At 36.1% G+C, this 23,133-nt stretch overlaps 1 protein-coding gene and 1 long non-coding RNA gene across 5 annotated transcripts; one reads left to right on the top strand and one right to left on the bottom strand.

Moving 5' to 3' along the window:
- Nucleotides 1-1,709: 1,709 nt before the first annotated feature.
- On the bottom strand, nt 1,710-20,977 carry LOC149789435 (uncharacterized). Of its 4 annotated transcripts, XM_089975526.1 has the most exons (3): nt 20,765-20,977; nt 18,750-18,826; nt 1,710-4,973 (listed from the first exon to the last, which is right to left on the bottom strand). In XM_089975526.1, exon 3 carries the CDS (start codon nt 4,919-4,921, stop codon nt 3,341-3,343), a length of 1,581 nt encoding a protein of 526 aa, XP_089831652.1. In that variant the 5' UTR covers nt 4,922-4,973; nt 18,750-18,826; nt 20,765-20,977; the 3' UTR covers nt 1,710-3,340. The 4 variants fall into 4 exon arrangements, with proteins under 4 accessions (XP_089831652.1, XP_089831650.1, XP_089831651.1 ...); XM_089975524.1 differs by lacking the exon at nt 18,750-18,826; XM_089975525.1 differs by lacking the exons at nt 18,750-18,826; nt 20,765-20,977 and adding an exon at nt 14,724-15,070.
- Nucleotides 19,064-20,234, top strand: LOC149789436 (uncharacterized). Its single transcript, XR_016424357.1, has 2 exons — nt 19,064-19,132; nt 19,375-20,234. It is a non-coding gene; the product is annotated as an uncharacterized LOC149789436 (long non-coding RNA).
- Nucleotides 20,978-23,133: the final 2,156 nt, after the last annotated feature.

The raw sequence follows: 23,133 nt of genomic DNA, 5'->3' as shown, positions 1-23,133 counted from the left end.
CATTTTTTCAAATAAATCCCCCCCTATATCTATATATATATATATATATATATATATATATATATATATATATATATATATATATATATATATGTGTGTGTGTGTGTGTGTGTGTGTGTGTGTGTGTGTGAAGACACAGCTGTGACATATACATAAACTATCGTGACTGGGCAATGAAGCGGGCAGAGACCGGTGATATGATCCATATATACACGAAGGTAGAGGGGGTATAATTCGTAGACTAATTTTGATTTTCAAATTAATATTAGCAAATTAGTGACACTTATATCATCATCCGTCCTGCAGATAAAGGATCATGAGTACTGATCATAAATAAGGGAGACTACATGACGAAAATTTAAAATGACCTAAAAGATAACTCCGCATACAAAGAAGTGAAGGATGATTTTACCAAAGGAATGAAAACAATAATACTAAGTTGTAATAGAGAGTTTATACAAAGAAGTATGTATATCAAAAGTAATTTAAAAAACATATACTACCTAAGGACACCAAACTGGGCAAAGTCCAAGCCAACCCCAAAAATTCATTCGAAGAATAGATCTTTGAGAACGACTGTCAACGGGACAAACCATCCAGCTGAGAAGCTGGCGCCGTTTGTTGAAAATTGTTTTGAAGAATATTATGGATCATGTATCAGGAACACAACTACTTCATTAAAAACGAACAGTATCGTTGAACAGCCGCGACCAGAACAGACCAGAACATACAATATGATTATGCTTCCATATGAAAGCATTATATCAGAGTGTCCTGAGAAAAAAGGCACATGTCACTTGAAGAGGTGCTGGAGTGCCGCAGTTATTAAACGTTCCTACGGATTCAGTCCAAGATAAATACTGTTTTGGAAAACGAACTCGGGGCACACCCATATGATCACATCTATGAATGAAATATGCGAGCACATACATAGCAGACATGGAAGATATTGTTTAAGTGATCAAAAAGTCTATCAAGGCACATTAGCTCCTAGTTGACGATATTTGGGATGTTTGGCTCCATGGATCTGACGATCTCAAGAAATTATACAGGCTATCTAATTCAATACACCCGAAACTTCAAGTAAAGATACGCTACTTTTCGAAAAGAATTAGAATTCCTGGACACTGACATTCCTAAAAAGGGCTATATCATAACAAAACAGCACGTCAAACCCAACGACAAACACATGCATCTCCATATTAAAGCAAGTCATCCTGCAGCTATAAAAATTCAATCAAGTCATCCGGGTGCTATAAAAATTAAATCAAGTCATATAGATACTATGAAACGCTCAATACTCGTTAGATTATAGGTGAACGAATAAAACGAATTATCTCGGAAGATGAAGATTAGTATCTTTGCAATCAGTAGAGATACAAATGCAAACGGTTGAAGCTTAAAGTTGTCCGTGTCCACAAGAAACATAATCTACGATTGTACCCCCCAAAAGACAATGTTCATTGGAAGAAATATGCAGCACGTAAGGATGTAATGTCCAACCATTTTTACGGGATGAAATGGTAATAGGTACGGTTGAAACGTATGGAGACTCGGAAAGACTTAGTTGTCTCTCTTCCATTGCATGTTCAACCCCCTTGTTTGTAACCCCAAATCTCAGTAATATTCAGTTTGTCTCACCACAAAAGCTTGATCAATATAATGCTATTACTATAGTCAAGAAAGCAAGTCTATGGCTTAAGAGCAAAGAGTTTTACAGTATTTTATTTTGTCAGTGAAACGAATGATGCTCTTTGATTCTATTAATTTAATGTTACTGGCTATTCAGTGCTTCAAATGTATTATATACCTATCGAAAGATACAAACTCTGCATTTGTTTTAAGTTAGGAACTGGCTACAAGCTCTGCATTTGTTGTAAGTTAGGAACTGGCTTAAATCAAGACACTCTATGAGACTCGCATACGTTAGGCTGTTCGCAAAATAACGGTAATTTTTGGTTGAAAAATAAACGAGTTTCCAGGACATTTCTTATCATGGAAGTTAATGATTTCTCAGCTGCTTCAGTTCATTCGGGGATTTTAGAATGTGCAAGCAGTCGAATAAAATGACGGAAGACAAACGAATTTAAGTACACTGGCAACTATCATAGGATATTTATATCTATAAAAACATGATTTTACCTCATATTCTTGTTTTAGGGTACGAGTATTTTTCAATATGGATTTGCACACCCGAAAGCATCTAGCTTCTGTGAAAACAGCAATTCAACTAAAAGCACAAATGTGAGTCCGTAGAATGCAGCGTGCATGATCATCGCTAATCACTTCAGGGATTTAGACTCAGGTTCTTTTGAATTTTTATTATTCATCCGTCAAAGATCCCTCTGCGGGTTCATAACAACATATTCCGGAAAACTGTGTTTGACCCAGTTCACATATGAACCAATTTGAACTTTCGCATTCAAGTCTGCATTTAAAAAAATATGTTTTGTAATATGTGACATTTTGCTCACAAGATCATTCAGTTTTCAAAGGTATTTTAACTTTCTTAGCAGCTGATTCCAAAACTGAAACTACAATCTAATGACAATCGTTCAGAACGTTTTGAACACAGGCAAGGATGGTCACGTGATCATGTGACACTGGGAACAGCCAGTACAACATTTTCGTGAAAATGAGTGCCGTTGTACACACTGACAACTTTTACATCCAGACTTGTTTTATTTCGTTTTTGTTAATACAAATGAAATCACAAGTCAAAACATTTTATATAATGATGCAAGTGGTAGAAAGTTTGAAACGGACTATATCCATTTGTGACATGACCAGGTAACGCATCACCAGTCTTAATGTTAACCGGTTGCAACGCACACAATTATCATGAATACCTTCATTAGAATCTGCAAGGGATTTTGATGCGGGTTAAACAAAATGATCCCTGAAGGGATTAGGTAGGCTATCGCTGACATTTTATAAGAGAATCTGTTGACGGAAGTCAAAATATTGCGTAAATTTTAACAAGAAATATAAGAATGAAAAATACAGTCCCTGCAGCTTTAAGGATTTTGTATTGCTTCTCCTCTCGCCAAGAATTCAAATGTCACAGATAATTAACAAAGTGTATTTGGACACTTCCTGATCAATAATGACAGCATTTGATGTTGCAAGTTTTTTTCTGCAAAATCTTACCATTGATATTCGTAAAAATATATACGTCGTTAGAGACAGACATTAAGGTTACACAGACAGGTAGGCCATTACATAGTACAGAATTACGCGTGTAAAGTTAGAATCAATACATGCGAGTGGAGAGAAATCTTGCAATATACATGTCATGATGTTTTTTTCCTGATACATAAGGTTTTTGATATAAATTCCTTCACTTGTCTTCCATCCCACTAATGGTAGCAAATGGTCTCAGGGATATGGAAGGTAATTTTATCTCCTGCACCGAGTGTCCCATCGATGACATTGGTTTCTCGCGAGGTGTAAGGGACTCGGCAAGATTTGGAAGAAAAATGTCAGAGTTTTCCTTTTGGTTTTTAACATGATTATGTTCATCGTCATCTGCATCCCCTCTGTCAAGAGAAGTAAAGTTTTCTTTTTGTGAAAAACCTTCACCATTGAGCATGGTAGCTTCGGCGGCCTCCCTTGAATTTTCCACGGGTCCTTCACCTTCTTCTGAAATTATCTGGTAGTTTTCATTTTTGTCTTTCTTTTCTTTGGTTCCATCTAAGGTCTCATTGTCTCTCCTTGACTGTAACTGTGTGATAAAGTGTGAAGGGTTACTATTTTTCTTCTTATACTCCACATGCACAGAAATGTTAAAAGGTTTACTATCCTCCATAATATCTGTTGTTTCTTGCAGAATTTTGTCCTGATCAACAACAGTTCTATCCATATCTACGTCACTTTCTGTTTCAATTACATTTACATTTACATTTACCCCATTGACTACTAATGGGTGGAGCGTATTCCCATTGGTCGGATATTCTACTTGTTCCGGACTGTATTCATTTTCCTCCATTATGACTGGATGCAGATTTTCTTTATCATCCATCCCAAGTCCATCCTGTGTAAAACTGTATATTCCAAGGTTCTGATCAATGTTTGTTTGGAATTCAAACGTGGTTTTATTGAGAGGATATACTTTCCTTGCAGACCTGGAAGATACCGAATCTCTTTCTCTATTTGTCTCCACAACGGGAGACAGAGTAGGTTTAAGGTCCCTTGGCGTTTTCAATTGCCGAGGCGTCTCGTCGCCATGAACCGTTAATACCCCTGTTCCAAAGAAAGCGTCAGTATTCCTTCTGGATGACGGGGCCGCCATAGTTGAAGCTACGGGCCCTGTATTACTTCCCGGCCTATGATGATTGTATTTATGTATAGACATTGCTGTAAATATTTCCATCCCCTCTGAAGCGTCCGATTGTTGTTGTCCATCCACGTGTCCCAAAGGGGGTAGCTTTGTTCTTTTCATAATCTTTTGTCCGTTGATGAAATTGGAATGAACAAAATGTATATGTTTATTAAGATCAAATACTTTCTTGTATCGTCTTTGAAATTCAAGTTCATCGTGAAGACTACCGTAACTATTATTCTGAACTGTAAGTCTGCTTTCCGACCCAACAGGCCCATGAGACGGTAATTTCTTTTTATTATATTGCATACTTCCATGGAAACCAGGGTTGTATATAAAATTCGGCTCACTCATATACCCCGCCACACTGAAAGTGCTGTCAGCACCACTTCCTCTCTCAGAGTACTGTGACCCATGGCGATCAGGTCGCGATAATCGCCCGTCTTTTTCATCATTTTGACTTGGGTGTATTCGTTTTGATTTTATACCGAGAGGAGAACCCTCATCTCTTTCTTTATTCAAGTTGTGCATCCATTTCTCTATGTTATCTTTCCAGTACTCTCCGATTTTCCCGTTACGTCGCCTTGGCTCATGTGACATCCGCCAGGGGTCACCAGTCTGTGGCGCAGGTTTCTCTGGGTATATCAGCTGCCTGCAAAGCAAACAGGAAAATAAATTAATTGAACTATGTCAATGAACAGTACTAACATTTCGTTCGGAACACTTGGTACTTATTGGGGGGGGGGGGGGGACCTGAAAATGATGGTAGTATGTTATTAGCTTTGATACTGTTCATTGTGTTTGCCTTAAAACGCAGCAAGATTCTTTAATATGTTCAGAAATTTAACTAAGGTTGTACCTTACGAGCTGTTTATTAACAGCATCTTACATATCGATTGAAACCCAAATAATCTGGCTATATACAATGTTCATTACTTGGGCATTTGTCTACTGAGTGATAAAATTACATAATTTTCTTTATTTCGATATAAATATTTAATTATTTATCTTTAAAGTTCCATATTTTTTTTTAATATAGCTTTATGGTTATTTTTTTATTGTGTAATTACGCTTCCATATACTTTAATAAAGTGCGTAGGAATTGCAATTTTTTAAAATAAAATAAAAAACAGAAACCATAAGCAGCTTTTTTGAGGACAAAATTGGAAGATTATTCCAAACTAAATATATTTGATCGAAATACTCTCTCTCTCTCTCAAAAGAAAGTGCACGATTCATATAAAGTCTTCCCAAAATGAATGTACTCTGCTGTTAATTTCACTCAGATGTGTTATTATTGAATCTCTCATAATATGCAATATGCAAACACGATGGAAAAGCAAGACTGTATTTAACTTGATCCAGTTTAAAGCAATTCAAAAGAGGATATGCATTATTCACAATCGCAGGTAGATTAATTTATACTAATGAAAACTGCACATTGGGAGTGTCAACAACAACTATTACTACAACAACATCATCATCATCATCAACAACAAATACTACTACTACTACTATTATTACTACTACTAATGCTACTACTACTACTACTACTACTACTAATAATAATAATAATAATTGCACATTATCCGTATGCAAACAAAATGAGTACATATCCAATGTAAATATACGAATTCGCGTCTATCACGCGCACCTGTTATCAGCGACCCAGACCTGCCGCCGCAAAACACGGGATTTCTTTTCTAAGTGCATCGCAAATGTTTCCCAGTACTAAGCGTACTGTAAAGTGAAAAATACAGAACAATTAGGTAAATATACATTGTATAAAGTGACTATTTAAAAATCAGTCTCAAATCTTGTAAGCTTTGTCAAACATAAAATTAAAACATGAACCCAAAAATCATCGGCAGAAATTTTTGTTTAACTTCGTTGTAGTTATTCCCGCTGCGATTGTTCAGTCAACAATTTGCGGAATTCGCATTAGACAGTTTGCCGTCAATACCGTTTTAGAATGTAATAGGGTAGAACCAAATTAAAACTACTTACATTGAAATATACTGACGAAAGTATAAAAGAACATTGGAATCTCTGAATAGCCCAGACCGTCAATTTGTTATCCATTTGGTGTGCCAGAATCCAAATAATTTAGACTGTTACAATGTTTTTTATGTGATGCGACTTCATCAGCCTTTACAAACACAGGAGGACTGTGGTACTAAGGCAGTATGCAAAAACAGTCAAAAGCTATACTAAGCATCCCCTTTAAGAGCTGAGAAAATCGGTTTATAAAACAACGTGATTGCTTAAGAGGGGTTCCTTACTACATAATTTTAGTTGACATGACCTTAAAACACAACTGTTTTAGACACGCGGTTGCTTAATATATGTGACCTTGTTGACTGAAAAGTTTTCATTTGTATCTCGCCAGAGAAGAAGTGCTTTAAGCCGACAGAGGTAGATCTTGAAATAAATAGATATAAATGGTGCCACTTTAAACTGAATGCAGGTGACGTCTAAACGTTAATTTGTGTAATGGGATCTCTATTTAGGAAATAAAAGGACTTACTACTGTAGAATATCGGGTTAAAACCGTGGTGAAGAACTGAAGTGCAACAATGTGATATTTTACGAGTGCTTCTCAACAACGAACAACCTCGAGTATTGATTTACACACAAAAATAATGAACAGAATAAATTTGTGAAATGTAATTAAATATGTAGCATAAACATTGAAGAAACAAATCAAATCAAAGATTTGATGTTAAAAACTCGTTTCTTTACATTTACATTGATAACATATGTTTTTCTTCAATTGACTGCCTGCAATTTCCAAGCGTCACATGTTTCAATCACCTTGGATAAATGCAATATAAATGTTCTTGAAATAACATAATGCTATTAAGGTTATACTGTCCCACAAAAGTAGACTATCACGTTTTGTTTATTTATTTATTTATTTATTTATTTATTACTTATTTATTGATACCTTAAAAGTGGTTTGGTTTAGTTTGGTGCTTTGCAGCACAGCAACACATGTAGGTTATTTAGAAATTGGAGTAAAATGCCTTGCCCCAAGTACACAATACAGCAACCAACCCAGGCTGATCCAATGGTAGGATTGGAACCCACACCACCTTGGTCGCAAGACCTGGACACTAACCACTGACTCAATGTGGCTTGGGTCTCCATTAGTTGCCTCTTACGACATGCATGAGGCTGCAAATGACTTATTCTATATCCACGAATCCGCTGGAGAAGCATACAACTGGAAGAATCACGACTATTTCAGATTAAATCTTGGGGTTTGTTTCGTTTATTATCTCGTGCATTTTCAGTCAGTCTCTTTCATAACTATCTCCTTAACTAGAATAATATCACCCAGTAATGAACGGTATTGTCACATTATACCTGTTTTATGTAAAGACCGAAGCTAAAACGGTTTTGTCATTCTGATGTATAGCAATTGTCAGAACAAAGAGCTAAGGAAGCAGCATGGAAGGTATGATTGCTGATAGGTAATTATTTATATACGTATGTTAGGTTTAAGGTGCTGTAATAAGACCTTCCATAGCTCTAGCTGTAAACATTAAGGTGATAAAAAGAACGGTTATCCTGTGCACATAAGCGAGGCCAGGACTCGAAAAGATTTATCAGAAGCCGATACAATTCTCTTGAAAACCAGAGTACGAACAACAGGGGAGATGCTTTCTACCAATGCTGTAGGGGACACCGAGTGGACGAGTGGTCTAAAGCGCTCACCGGTACAGATCATTGCCATCTCACCTCTGTCTGCGTGGGTTCGAGTCTCGGGTTCGGCCAATGTGAGTATGTGAGAAAGCTTTCCAGTAGCTTCTCGTGGGGCGGTGGTTCTTCCTCCACCATTTATACTGGCCGCCATGTATATACGCCATTTTTCAGCACAAGATAGGCTATACATGGTGGCTAATATTAATGGTGGAGGAAGAAACCGGGAAAACCCCGGAAAGAACCACCGACCCACGAGAAGCTACTGGCAAGCTTTCTCACATACCAACATAGGCCGAACCCGCGACTCGAACTCACGCAGAGGTGAGATGGCAGCGATCCGTAACGGTGAGTGCTTTAGACCACTCGGCCACTTGGGGCCCCAAGTATACTATGAGTCGTGAAATTTTGAGGTAGCACTAACCCTTTTCGCCTTCGGCCGTGGTCGAAGATATACCATCTCGCTCCTAAAGCTACCCGCTATCAAAATAAAGCCATACAACCATTAACACGTCTATATTTTAAAATTTGTTATCAAGTGAAGAAACCGAATAATAAAAATACTGACACAGCCAAGGTTATCCTTCTATGGTTGCCACATTTATAGTCACACCAACCCTTCCTCACAATGCGTGAATATCCCTAAAACTGGTGATTTCAACCCCACCTGTCTTAAGACAACACCTGAAATAGTTCATATATAAGGCGATGACAAATTCGTACCAGATATTAATTTAATGGAAATATAGTGAACCATGAGCGGACCGATTTCAAACAAAATCATTCTCTATGAAAATTATGGTAAACAACTAGGAGAAAACTGGCTGTTCACGCATCGACTTTCTGCACCAGAATAGTCAAGTTGGGCATGCAAGATGAAATTGTACATTTTTGACACCAAATTGCATAACGAAGGGAAAACGTGGAGATCAATTTAGACTATCTCTTCAATCAAACTGTGCCCCATGGCCAGTCATATGAATATGTTTACCTGCTTGAAACTTGTATAACATATTACGCACAAAAAAGCACTACTTTCAGTACTGTCGTTCTTTAAACAAAATAAAAGTGATAGTGTATAACATTTTCTCCATCTTACGCACATTAATGATAGGATCAGCGTTGAGAACATAATTTAATTTTAATTTGGACTTCTTATTATCAACCAATCAAAGCCTCACAAACTCGTATATCCTCTAATTTATATTCACCTATTTTTAGACTGGTTCTAACAATTTTATATAATTAGCACCGTGGTTCTTTGCGTATGTCTTTCACACACACACACACACACACACACACACACACACATATATATATATATATATATATATATATATATATATATATATATATATATATATATATATATATATATATATATATATATATATATATATATATATAACCCGCGTGTTAAATGATTTAATAAAGACAGGAACATGCTCTTCTATAGCTATTCCATTTCAAGCAATCACGCTGAAAATGTACTTCAAGATTTCTTCCTAATTGATTGTATAGAAGCTATACAATGGCACAAGTGTCCTCTCTTAAATGCTTGTGTATAGCTGTGCAATTCGGCTTGATGCAAGTATCCATTTCAAATGAATTAACTAACTGTGGTCCACATCCATAAAGTTAGATCATTGCTTCGCGTCAAAGTGAACTATAATAATTTCCAAAAATATGTCAACCTTTACAGGCAATGCTCTTAAAATCAACTTAGATAGAACACCTGACTGGCCGAATGACACAGGGACATACCGGTGCAGTACTAAATTACGTGGGGTTTAATCTTACAACATATTCAGTTGACAAACGAGATGTCAGTCACATGCCAGTGCTGAATGAAAGTTTTATTCAAGTTCTTATCCTGGCATACATATTTACGAGACCATGTGATGGCAATCTACGTTGCAACTGGAGTTTTCCACAAGTCTTTTGTATCATGATTATATTCGCATAATTCTTCATGGGGAAGAACGCGATTAGATTCGTAGAATTTTGAAGGGGAAGAACTAGACAATAACTAATCTGTCTGTCTATCTCAATACCTATTTTAGAAATCGGGCCAAAGTCTTGTATGGGTGGTTATAATGTTATGAAAAAGAAACCGTTAAGTTAGTTTAACTTTTCACGATGAGAATACTTTTTGCTCTTAATCTCCAGAGAACGACCGATTCATTGGGATCTGTCTCCCCCCCTACCCGATAAACGTATACTTGACACGTGTGTAATATTGTTAGGTTACATCTGAAATATGATCAGTTTCTTGCACAGAGCAATATATTGGAGCATTCCGGTTTATAACTCTGGTTAGGCTTTCAAGTGTTGATAATGGTCGCCTCAGAGAAGCTTGCAAAACCTAAAGGTTGAGTGTCCCTAGAATATTAGTCTTTTCCAAGGATCGAACTCCAGTTTTGTCACGTCAACATTTTCCAAAGTATCTTCTTCACCCACTCCCACCCACTTCTATCTCCTCAACAATCCACAAAGCTCTTACCTTAGCAGAAGGTGAATTCTTTAAAAGAAGGGCTAACCTCTGATATGAGCCTACAAATCTGAATACCAAGGATTAGATTTATCTATGTTAGGTAGGCAAATAAATTCCCCTTTGAGAACCAGTAAGTGTATCTTCTCGCTAAGTGATAACTTGTGACAATGTGAAGTGTTTACACGTTTACAAAATGATAAAGCAGGGAGATAACACAACCGCCATCGAAATATTATGGGATTTGACTGATAGCAAAAGAACTCGGAATGTTGCATGAATGTAAACAACAACAAAACACTGCGTATACCTAATATTAATTTTAAAATGCCAGGAACTCTTGTAAAACGTCGTATCCTATGTTTTTGGCCTTGAAAGAAGTCGCAATTAAATACATTGATTTTTCTAAACAAAATTCTAATTATTTTCATTTTGGCATTTTTCCTAAATGAAGATATATGGTTATGTTTTCATATTTGTTTTGTTGTATAAACAGTAAGTGGAAACTGTGTTAAAATATAGGTAACTATATGAAAATTATCTTTCGCGGAAGATATTTGATTTGCCACCGTTTGCATCTTTATGAAGGTATGCGTGCTTCCGGTTGTGAGTGTGTGTGTGTGTGTTTTGGAGTTTTAACGAAGTTTTAAAATTTTTAGTCATATCGCTACGATGGATGTTTATAGTGATGCCTAGCTGAGAGGCATCATAATGCAGACACGTTGAGTCGTGTCCCAGCCACATTCTTCTGATTCTAACCTATTAATGCTGAGCGTCAAGCGATGCAGCTGTTAATACCATTTTTATAAGTCTTTGTTATGACTTGGTTGGTGTTCGAACCCGAGACCTCCAGCATCCGAGGTGTACGCTCTAACAACTTAGGCCACCGGAGCAGACTTGTCTGTAACATTAAAACGATGTGTCATCTAGCTCGGTCCTAATTCTCGTCGTCAAATACGGTTTAAAAAAAGTAGGATTTCTTATAATTTATTAGGTCATCCCAAACAAGATTATCTCAACTCGCTCTTTTTATATTTTCTTTTGTTAAGCAAGTCTTTTAATTATATTGAGGTGGATTTAATATGGGGGTGGGGTGGGAGTAATAAAGGGTGAAATTAATCTTCTTGGCATAGATTCGGCAGCAAATTTATATATTGGCTATGTTCGCAAAAAATGTTACTTTGTCCATAAAAGTACATTAGTATGTTTATAAAGATAATGTTATAGTTAGCGAAAGGTATGCGACATCTAAGGACACTGTGACACACTTAAAGCTTTTCCTAAATGGGCTCATCTGACTTGGAGTTTCGAAATCTCAATTCTATCCAAATAAATGTGTCACAGGGGACGAATCACTCAGAAACATACATTTTGTTATATTAGGAATCAACTTTATAATCATCAATTTGTGAAAATTTGAGGAAATTTTACTTCTGAGTACCATTTTCATGCGGTCTTCAAATTATTTTTACGTTTAATTTAATATGACGCAGCATAATGCATACAAGCATCCTTTTATGTCCCTGGTTCTGATTGCTTGGAAATAGGACTGACATACACGAATGATATTAATATCAGCTTGAAACCCCTAATTATGTAAAATATATATGTTTAGAATGAAATAAAAGAATAAAAAGACGAAGAAAAATACTTTGACATCTCACGAAAAACCATCCCTAAAACATCATCAAAATGCAGTATTTGCTAATGAATAAATCGTGTACCCATTTCCGCTGAGGATTATAAATACCTTTAAAAGTCAGAGGTGACTGGTTGCATAAATATTCCTCAAACATTTTGCTTTTTACTCGTAAATGCACTTTAATGAACGTTAATATTTGCATAAATAATCATTACTTGGAAGTCAACGGCACTCTCCCATCACTCTCAGCTTTGTACGATCTTTTGATTATTAACCTATATTTGCTAGAGAATTTAATACAGGGAACGAAACGGACTATTGTACATGTACCCCTTCTATTGTATTAATACTAGAGTGGGCATCGAAATCCACATCTACATGTATATGTAAAGGCCGATCTGATCAGGTGCGCTGTGTCCTTGGAGAATGAGCTTTATTCCAATTGACTCAGCTCTAAACAACCTACTTGTGTTACTGTATTGCAAAACACTAAACTAATTTAACTCTAGCATAAAACACACTGGTCTAAAGGAAAATGGCGCAAGGTTTTTTTTTTTTTTTTTTTTTTTTTTTTTTGTTTTTTTTTGTTTTTTTTTTAAACAGACAATATTAGATCAACATGTATTACATTCCATCATTTAAAATTTGTTGCGATCATTATAAATGTTGTTCCTTGCACATATAATAAAGTTAAAACTGAAACCGTACACTTAGCAAATCCCCAAAATGCAACTACCCTACAATCAACAGCTATCAATCAACTATTTTTATTGTTTTTGCGCTGGAGGAATGGGTCTTCGGCGACCTCACTGGAAAGAAAAATACTGCAAACACCAGTCACCGTGTGCGAAATGGCGTCATCCCCCCCCCCATGTCTAATGTTTAGCCACCTCGTCAATTTCACTATATACCACGTATAAATTCAGTTTATAATACCCTCATTATTGTTAATTATTATTACTTGTAATATTCAATAACAACCAGACATGTTACGTTTAAAAATGATAAAATTTTCAAACAAAATACATCTCGGTCAAAAAGACACTGCAATGCAAATGAGTAGACTGTCTATATTGGTTCTACATATCGTCAATTGTAATTGGAATTCAAGTAAAAAATAACCCTCTACAATAAGTCAAAACTTATGGGAAAAAATATCAATTTCGTACAAAAACGAAAATTTTGTAACATTTTCATAGGTCAGCAGACTAAGGATGAATTATGGTAGCTTTCATAACTTGTATCATTCAAGACAATTGGAACTGCTTCCTGCCAGTGAGTCACTTACTGCGATGAATCAGATACCAGCATTTGATCTGTCACCCTTCCTAACAGAACGTATGTCTTGCGCATATATTCCACACTGCAGCATATACATTTACTTAAAGGCTTTAAAGGAAAGAGTAAGTCATGGATGAATGACGAAATTTTATAACTTGTTCTTTCTCTGCACTGCAGTGGTACAGGGTTCAATCCCCAGTGACGACACGTGCATAGTGTAGTTGTCAAGATAAAAGAAATTCTGCTCTTTTCTCAGGGTTCAACACAGGCCCGGCCCTAGGATGTGCGGGGCCCAAAACAGCATGCGGGGCCCAAGGCAGCAAGCGATGAACGCGGGACCCCAAGCAACAACAACAAAAAAAAAAAATTGGCATTGCGGAATTGATTTTTTGAAAGCGCGGGGCTCAAGGCGGTTGCCTTGTTCGCCTTAACCTAGGGCCGGGCCTTGTCCAATATACCCATTTGGGAGTGGGAGAAGCCCCTCCCTCCTTCCTCTACTGTGCCAAGTCCCTGTCTTCTAATACGGTATGTTCATCAACATGCGTTTTCTATAGAGCAGACTCATCATAAATGTATTTTTAATATCTTTTCTATTCTGTAAACACACACCCACCCACGGACCTTGATAGCTCTCCATTTATTGTAAGGAGCAACTAAGAGAAGCAACCTTTCTGCTCTTGGGTCCGGTTATTGATAATGTTCCATCTGAGAATGTATTAGACATTTAAAAGATTGCGGCTTAACATTTTTAAAAGTTGTATTCGCATGAATTTACTTGTATTTTGCCTTTATTTTTGCTTTTTCCCTTTTTTCTGCTATTTTATTTATACTGATTTATACTTATATACTTAGTCAGCGCTGTATAGCCAGGATTGTGCTGATGTGCTGTTAAACCCTATACATACATACATACATACATAGCCCGTTGCCAAACAGGTTAATTTTACAAGGGTATGTTAATCCTGGCAAACTTCTACCAACATACTAATCTATTAACAGGTGCTTACTTCGTCTAGGGTTAATCACGCCCGTTAATAACTGTTACCGGAATTCTTTTAATATCATGATGCGACAGAGTGAACGAGAGTAATGTCAAAGCAAATATAATCGGCCTGTTTGCTCTAATTCACAAAATCCGAAAATTTTATTCGACGTGACAGCACTACATGGAACCAAAATGTGAAACATCTCCACCATTCACGTCGGTGAAGATACTGCGACAATGATAAATTTGTTTTCAAGTTAAAATTGGATTAAGGAGAGAGAGAGAGAGAGAGAATTACCTGACTCCGGGTGGAATTTTGGGAAAGAACATATCGGTAAAAACGATTATTTCCAAACAATACTTCTAGCAGCTGTACGACATAGCCTGTTCAAAATCGTTTTAATAAGATGTAACTCCCCTCCAAACCATATTTAATAATCACGTAGGCTTTTAAATGCCTCCATCCAAACCTTTAATATCCACTATTTTCACATGCCCACACCTATCAGTTGGTATTTTAATCCACTCGTGAGTCGCCGATTGTAATCATTTATCCTGCACTATTCCACTAACTGATTCTTACACGGGTAATATGTCATGCAAACTGTAATTAAACTTCAGACATATAAACAGCTATTTAACTACAGACATGGACAAAACATTCTTTAGCTCAGTTTTCCATTCGGTCCTGTGTAGAGCTTATATAATGGCTAAACGCCTTGTCTGGCAAACAATGTAAGATGTCTCATTTAGCACGACTTAAATACAGAATTGGTAATTCATACGGGTAACCCGTCCGGGCACCATCGAGCGATATATTTGGTGAACATGAATAGGAAGAAAAAAAAACTGAAACCAATATCTGTGTAATCACAACAAAAGAAGGAACCGAATAAAATATGGCACCGTAATAATTTGATGCTTCTACGCACGTTGTTTAAGTATTGGATCGAGTTCAAGCTAGTTTCCGATTGAACTGATGTATCTATTCCTCAGCCATATATCTTGGTGCTTTATATTAGTCCTTGAAATAATTATGTTATTGACATTCATCGTATTAATCATCGATCAGAGGATAATATTGGCATAAAGCAATTATACGTGTAACTTGATAAACTTGTCCGGAGATGTTGATTTTTCACAATGACCGTGTTTTTCTCAGTTTCAACGAAGAGTGAATTATGGTGCCTATCAACATATTATATAATAACTAATAAGCAGACCAGGTTCGATATTTCATCGACATTATCAAGAATAGGAAATGAGATAGCAATAATTGTTCATTTGCGCTGCCCATAAATTTTAACAAACAATCAGTTTTTGCATGCTTTATTTGTTTGAGAAAGAAAGCATGCAAAATGTTGACATTGTCTTGCAAATTACTAGCAGCAAATCAGCTCTGTATGAAAAACAGCAATTGATTATCTTTCAACTCTTTAAACTGTCATAGCGCTGTAGAGATTATTTTTCACGTATTAGTTTTCCCCCTTAAAAAACCGAGTCTGCACGAAATTCTCATAACGATATAACGGTGTTTGAAACTGTGAACAACAAAAACAGTCGGTTTGTTTTCATGTTGACACCAAGAGTTTGGCTAATATTGATCAGATTTAGACGCCAGTAGGAGTTATGTTTATGTGTAAATTTCAGGTCAATACCAAATATATCGGGTACAATTCACTGCACAAGTTGTTCGTATTCGTGTTATTGAGTGTGACGTTTGGAAAATCAGGTACTCATTTACTCGTTTACTAGCCGACGGAATATATATATATATATATATATATATATATATATATATATATATATATATATATATATATATATATATATATATATGCGCCGACAGAATATATATATATATATGCCGACAAAATATATATATATATATATATATATATATATATATATATATATATATATATATATATATATATATATATGCGCCGACAGAATATATATATATATATATATATATATATATATATATATATATATATATATATATATATATATATATGCAATCTTTAATATTTTCCTTTTTTTAATTACTTCCATAACTAATAATTAAATGCCAATAATATTTATAAGGAAACTTAAGTAAACTAAATACGAAAACATCCACCGATGAAGAAAGATCATTTGGTTAGAAAATGCTATTCATGTATATTTTGAAATTGTTTTATTGTTGCAAAAATGTATTTATTAAATCGTTACAAAATATATGTATCACCATACTAAAATGTACGAAATGATTAACAGGTAGAATTTTTTTTTTAAAATCTGCTATTAGTCAAAACATATTTAAGCAGCTGGTGTTATAACAGCTTGATTTTCTTTAGTACGCATAATGGGACGATTAAAATGCACAATTGTGCCAGCCAGGTTTGAGATTAAATTTTCAGCAACACTGTACATCAGCGACCACCTATTTTCTAACAGCTACAATTTTTCAGGAATGATTGTTAATGATTTTGTAGGAAGTCGGTCCGTTTATGGTTCACTTCCATCTTCAGTGTACGAGATAGTTTTACTCCAAATGATCTCTGACCTTTGGAACTCTTCAATGCATAGAACGCAACATTGCGAGTTACGTGCCAAAACATCTATACTTCAGTTCTGCACCAGTACATCATTGTGTTACTTCAACTAAACAGGTGTCCTTATCTGGGTTCCAGGTACATTTTCATCAAAATGGTTAAAATACCTTGTGACATTAATATGCTCTACGCGCGCCTTAACGAGGAGCAATAAACTTGTCCCGACTCTGGGATCACAAGGCGCATGTAGAAGTTACCTCCCTTCATTTAGTACGCTGTCGTTAATGAGCTTGATAAAGGACCTTCAGGACTTATGTTACTAATTCAGTTCCCATAGTAAACCAATGCAAACACCGTAATATACAAAATTCAGCAACTTAATTTGTCAGTATAGACACCTCCTTGATGAATGCTGTGTGGAGAAACCACATGGGCCACAGCATTTTCTGGATCTGAATGTATTTAAAACATGTGCTTTAAATTCTGCCCAAGGGGTCAAGTGCTAATTTCAGTATCGAGTTTTCTTACTCAAGTATGTAAAAGGACCGAAATTCTACAAATAAAACATTGTATGTTCTTTTTTTAATTTTTTTTTTTGTATTTGTTTTTTTTTTCTTTTTCTTGTTGTTGTTTGATATTTTGGGGGTGGGGGTGGGTGGGTGGGTGTTGTCAGTTACATGCTTAGTTCTCAACAAATTGTTTTTACTAAAATCCTACTTTCGTTATCAACCAGTCCTGTCCAGCCAAACCCATAAAATCTTTATTTTATCTAGACTGGTTTCCATACTTCCATATTATTAGTACCAAGAATCCTATAGGACTACGGTACAAATTCAGTTCCGATAGAAAAGTTATGCAAACACCATGATATCAAAAGTTCAGTAACTTTAGATTTCTAAGTGCTTATGATCAAACCTATATTTATCAGTATAGATGCCTCTTGGATGACAACTCCTTTGTATAGAAATGGATATGAGCCGGAACATTTCTGGACTTAAATGTGTTTAAAACATGTGTTTTCAATTCCGCACCTAAGAGTCAGGTGCTAATTTCAGTAATGAGTGTTCCAAACTCAAGACCGTTAAAGGACTGAAATTCCATCAATAAAACAGTGTATCTATATTTTTTCAGTTAGAACTAGGATAAGTTCTCAAAAGATTATTTTTTACTAAAATCTGTCTTTCATTATCAACCAATCCTAGCCAGCCAAACCCATATATACTCTGTTTTATTTTTGCCCATTGCCAGACTGGTTCACATTTTTCCACACAATCAGTACCGTGTGTCCTATAGTCACACCCATATCAAGATTAAATTTGTCTCAGGACAATATCGTAACATCAGTGACTTTGCTCACTGCTTGTCTTTCAGTTAAGTGTTACTTGGATTTGTTGTATTCGTCTGTCTTTAACTAAAATGCGTAGAAAGCAACATTGAGAGTCACGTGTCAACATTATCTCCTAAGCGTACTAGTCATATGTAAGTTAACTTCGTGTGAGATATCGGCACAAGATCTTCACATTTAGCATATAAGTTCAGTGCAACAAAGAAATGAGGTAAAACTGTCTATTTTAAAAACAAATGTCTGTTTTCAGACAGGACTGATGTAGTTCATCATTTTTAATATTACCCCGACCCAGATCTATATACCCCCAACCGATTTTAAAAAAGAAAAGTATCAATGATAGAAAAAGTGCACGAAACAAAGTAATTTCATTCATCAATTTTTACTTTCTGTACTGATTGTCCCAAAGAGGTCTTTAACACTTGGTCGCGTTACTTACAAGGAAGCAATATTTGCGTGGTTGAATGTCTGTTTTCAGACATCAGGAGAGATGTAGTTCATCATCTTCAATAAACTCTGAAAAAAAATCTAAATATAAGTGACTTTGAATTCATTGATATAAGAGTGACACTACTTGGTCCTTAATTTTGTTCAATTATGTTTATATTGAAACTAAACATTGCAAATATTGGATGCAGACGATACAGTTTTTACCCTCTGAATATATGTTGTCCTATAAATCTCATACATTCAATGAAAATGGACTATTCCAGGAACCGGAAAAGGACAGTGAGCAAGCTCATTGTTTACACTGAAAACTTCCGTTTGGTTTGAAACACGCACAAGATGATAGTGTTAGTGACCCCTCTGCCGACAAAGCAGGTTAGAAATTATACATTTATGAATGAAATGGCGGCTACGTATTGTGTATTTGCTATATCATTGGTGTTTTGCATTTTTAAACAGGGGTGGGGCGGGGTGTACAAACTGATTGGGGCATTGGCAAATACTAAAGAATGCACACGAAACGTTGTCACACAAAAACCGACCTTTCTTATTATACTATCAAGTTTCCAGTATTGAAGAATGATATTCGACCAATTTATCTTATTTCTTTGTTGCAGTGAAAATGTGTGCTGAAATGTGAAGATCTGGTGCCAATATCCTCAGGAAGTTAACAACAGAATAGGTCACGCAGGTCGTGTAGGCATTAAACACCAACTATTCCAGTAATGGCTGTCATTTTTTAAAATTTGATTCTACATACATTTAAGTGGCAAATATTTACTTCATTTGAATTCTTATACATCCAAATTCCTTTGGAAGGTCAATATTTATACACTTCGAGAAGTGCATACGGAAAACTCAATGCTAAAGTACGTTGACATATATGGACGAAATGAACAAAAAGGTGTGATCCAGCAAAATCCGGATTGAATGTTGCGTGTTGTGATGTCACAATGAAAGCTACGCATATTGACAAACAAATTTGTACTACCCTATATTATGATGATTCCACTCGAAGTGCTCTTTTTTTTGACCCAGGTAGAGTATATAGCTACCATTGTAAAAGACCATATAGATCGATAATTTTCGACTTGAAGTTTCTTGATGACAGTTAAGGTGCAGAGCATTGAATAATCAGGATTAAATAGACTTTGGTTAAAGAAAAGCAGTGGTAAATTTGAAAAGAACAATTTATATTTTGTTTAAAATGAGTAAATGCGTATACATGACCAGTGTCATTTTACTATATCATCTGATTGATACGCTTGAGGCAAACTCCATTTTACATTGCCTGTCGCATGACTACCCAACTCTCGCGGCCTACATGTCCATGAAGTCAGGTCCAGTTGTAATATAATACACAAAAACCCACTGCGATAACATTTACTCGCTGGGTGATGAATTTGACTTTTTCCGGGTTGCAGCGACAGTGACAGGTTTCTGGTTGTTGTTCTCGGAATAAATTTGTTGAAAATCATGCGTGTGTGTGATTGTTTTTTTTTGGGGGGGGGTGGGGAGCGGGCGGGCAAACATTACATGGTTTTCATTTAATATTTTCGATGTTTTTTGGTACTACAAGATTGGGAAGGGGGAGAGTGTTAGTATCATGTAACATAGAAAACATATTATTCGACCAATAAGGTAAAGGTATTGTCCCACTATCGTTTTGCCTGCACACTCTCCCATTAGTCGCAATGTCCCACTATCATTTTGCCTGCACACTCTCCCATTAGTCGCAATGCGTTCAAATCAGTCGGAAACGCCACTCGTTCTTTGACGTTAAATTAGAAAAGAGAAGACATAAATATTCAGACTGACATCCATAAATAAGTCGTACTTCAAATTAAAAACGATGTTAAACTATCTAAATAGAATCGTTTCTGACAACACATGCATGTCAACTGAAAGTAACATGCACCAATACATTATTACTCTGATGTTTATATTTGCTAATGAGTTAATCAGTTCCTGATCAAATTACGAAACGGACTAAGAATGCAGACCTACCTGACCATGGTCTGTACGTTTGTCATTGTCATCTTAAAAGGTTGTTCAGCGAAAATCCACCGGAGAAATACCTCATTGGAGAAATACAGCTAAAAAGGAGAAATCCAACGAAATTGGCGGACAACTAAATCAAAAGCTGAAGTATTCCAAGCAAACTAGGATCATGTCAAAATAATTATGATACCGTTCTCCAGTAATCTCATACTTGACAAAATAAACTTGGGAATGTTTTGACAAAAAATAGGTCATCTCGATTGCTAAGTTGCTTTGATCATCGCTGTCACTGTGTGACGTACACATGACGTCACTTGATAAACATGGTAGTGTCTCCGAAGTGCTTTTATGATTATTGGCGGAAAAGCCTGATCTAGTGGACATGTCAGAGGACAAATACCTGACTCTGGCATATAGCCAAACTAGGACAAACCACGGAAAAAAGTTCAGATTAAAGTCAGCATCGATAAATTGTTTAAAGTTCAGCTTCTTCCCAAGTACAACACAGATTTGGAACAAATTACCATCAATAATTGCAGAAGCTCCTGACTTGGTATCTCACAAGCAGGAGCTCTCCAAAATCACATTCTAATGAACAAGTCAACTACAGGTAAGACCTAGTGATTCTCAGGGCTCTGCCGGTTGAGGTTCCTTAACTCATCGCCTCTACGGTGGCCGGGTTGGTCTGGGTATGAAGGAACGAAAACAACACTGACACTCTTTTACTTATTCCTCTCTTTCCTAAAATTACTCTTCTGACTGTCCTATCTCTTCCGTCTTTACTTTATCTTTGACCACGCACCACCCGTTTCTCAATAGTCATAGATAGATAGATAGATAGATAGATAGATAGATAGATAGATAGATAGATAGATAGATAGATAGATAGATGAGCAATATAAAGAGACCTTATAATACATACACGACCTTGCATGTGCCATGGAGCTAACGGAACTCTACAAAAACCGGGAGGCTGCTCAACATCACATCGAAGAGGACGACCGAAAATCAAGGCTGATGATGCACGTTGGAGGAAAGACATGAATAACATGTACTAGGTAGAACGTTATACTGAATGCCCACTACCTTTGGCCACGATGCAAGTTCGATCCCCCCCCCCCCCCCCGCTGACCACCTTAAAGAATACTTCATCGCTAAGTAGCTGGGTTCATCGCCAAGCAACCCTTTTTAGGGCTAAAAGAAACAAATCCTATTGTCTGAGCGTATCTGCCTTGGCACTGGAAACTAGTCTTCATTATAACTTGTTAAACGCACAAATGTGATCCATTCGCTCACCGTTCAATAAGATCACAACAAAATTAATGGGTCACAAAGACCTGGTATTGGTTTATGATAATTTAGGAAAATAAATGTACACTATGTACAGTAAGTTTTAAAATAGCACAGAACAGGAACATTTATAAGTAGATTAGCGTGATCCTAATAATAATACAAACAACTGGCTATAGGGAACACTCCGAAATTAGATAACTGGGCAGACTTTGATAGTACATCCATGGCGTCTCAGAGAGGTTCCTGTGATGTATGGGGACTTTGGCAGGACTTCTCATTTTCCACGCCCAGACATGCCAGTAAATTGTGGTGCATGCACTAATGCGTCGAATGGGTACGAAAACATGAATGTTAGAATTTAATAAAGGAGGATTGCATTTCAATTTAAGAAGGCAAGACACTTCCAAATGAATAAATACGTTTATTATTAATAAATATGTTTACTAACCTGTCACAGTAAGCGTACTAACTCATTATTTGATAGAATTGTTTTCTTTATCACTGTCTGCTAGATGTGCGTGATATTGCAGGTTTACAGGTTTAACTGCGGTACTGTTTTTCCGGTGGTACGTACCACGGTAATTTTGCTCCGTACAGGAACGTCAGTAGTTTTCGTCAGGAAGGAATGTACGGAAATTCCCGAGGAATCTTGTTACAACTTTAATGATATTAAAAATGTTTTCATTATTCATGAGAATAATTAAAAACATAATTATCTTTTGTTTCACAAAACTGTTGCATCTGCTTCAAATTAGTGGTGAATATTACAAATATAATTATTTTTTATGATCCTTTAATCACGTTTGACATGTGTTATACACATGAACGCGGTGGCCAAATAGAATGTTGTGAAATAACTTCTGTCCAAAACCAACTGTCGGAAAAAAATTCCGGATTAAATCATAAAAAACACTTCATACTTTAGCTATTTCTAGCGTATGTGAATCATCCCATAATTTTCAGGAGCGCACTTGTTTTCTGTCTGAACTTTACGTAATTTCTCAGCTCCATTGAACGCTTTCTCGTTTGTTGAGTAAGTGTGTTTTATGTTTGCTGGTCATCTGTGATAAATATCTTACCCG

Source organism: Sinohyriopsis cumingii, chromosome 11 (assembly GCF_028554795.1).
Source record: "Sinohyriopsis cumingii isolate HCF-2022 chromosome 11, ASM2855479v2, whole genome shotgun sequence".
Classification (NCBI taxonomy): Eukaryota; Metazoa; Mollusca; class Bivalvia; order Unionida; family Unionidae; genus Sinohyriopsis; species Sinohyriopsis cumingii.
The sequence above is the reverse complement of the archived record's forward strand: the minus strand, read 5'-3'. Positions and strand labels throughout refer to the sequence as shown.

Bases quoted from the DNA above. Each gene is read 5' to 3' on its own strand.
- LOC149789435 (XM_089975523.1), bottom strand. From the start codon at position 6,034: ATGCACTTAGAAAAGAAATCCCGTGTTTTGCGGCGGCAGGTCTGGGTC. The intron at 4,974-5,975 runs GTGCGCGTGATA...TTTGCTTTGCAG, and splicing joins GTCTGGGTCGCTGATAACAG to GCAGCTGATATACCCAGAGA.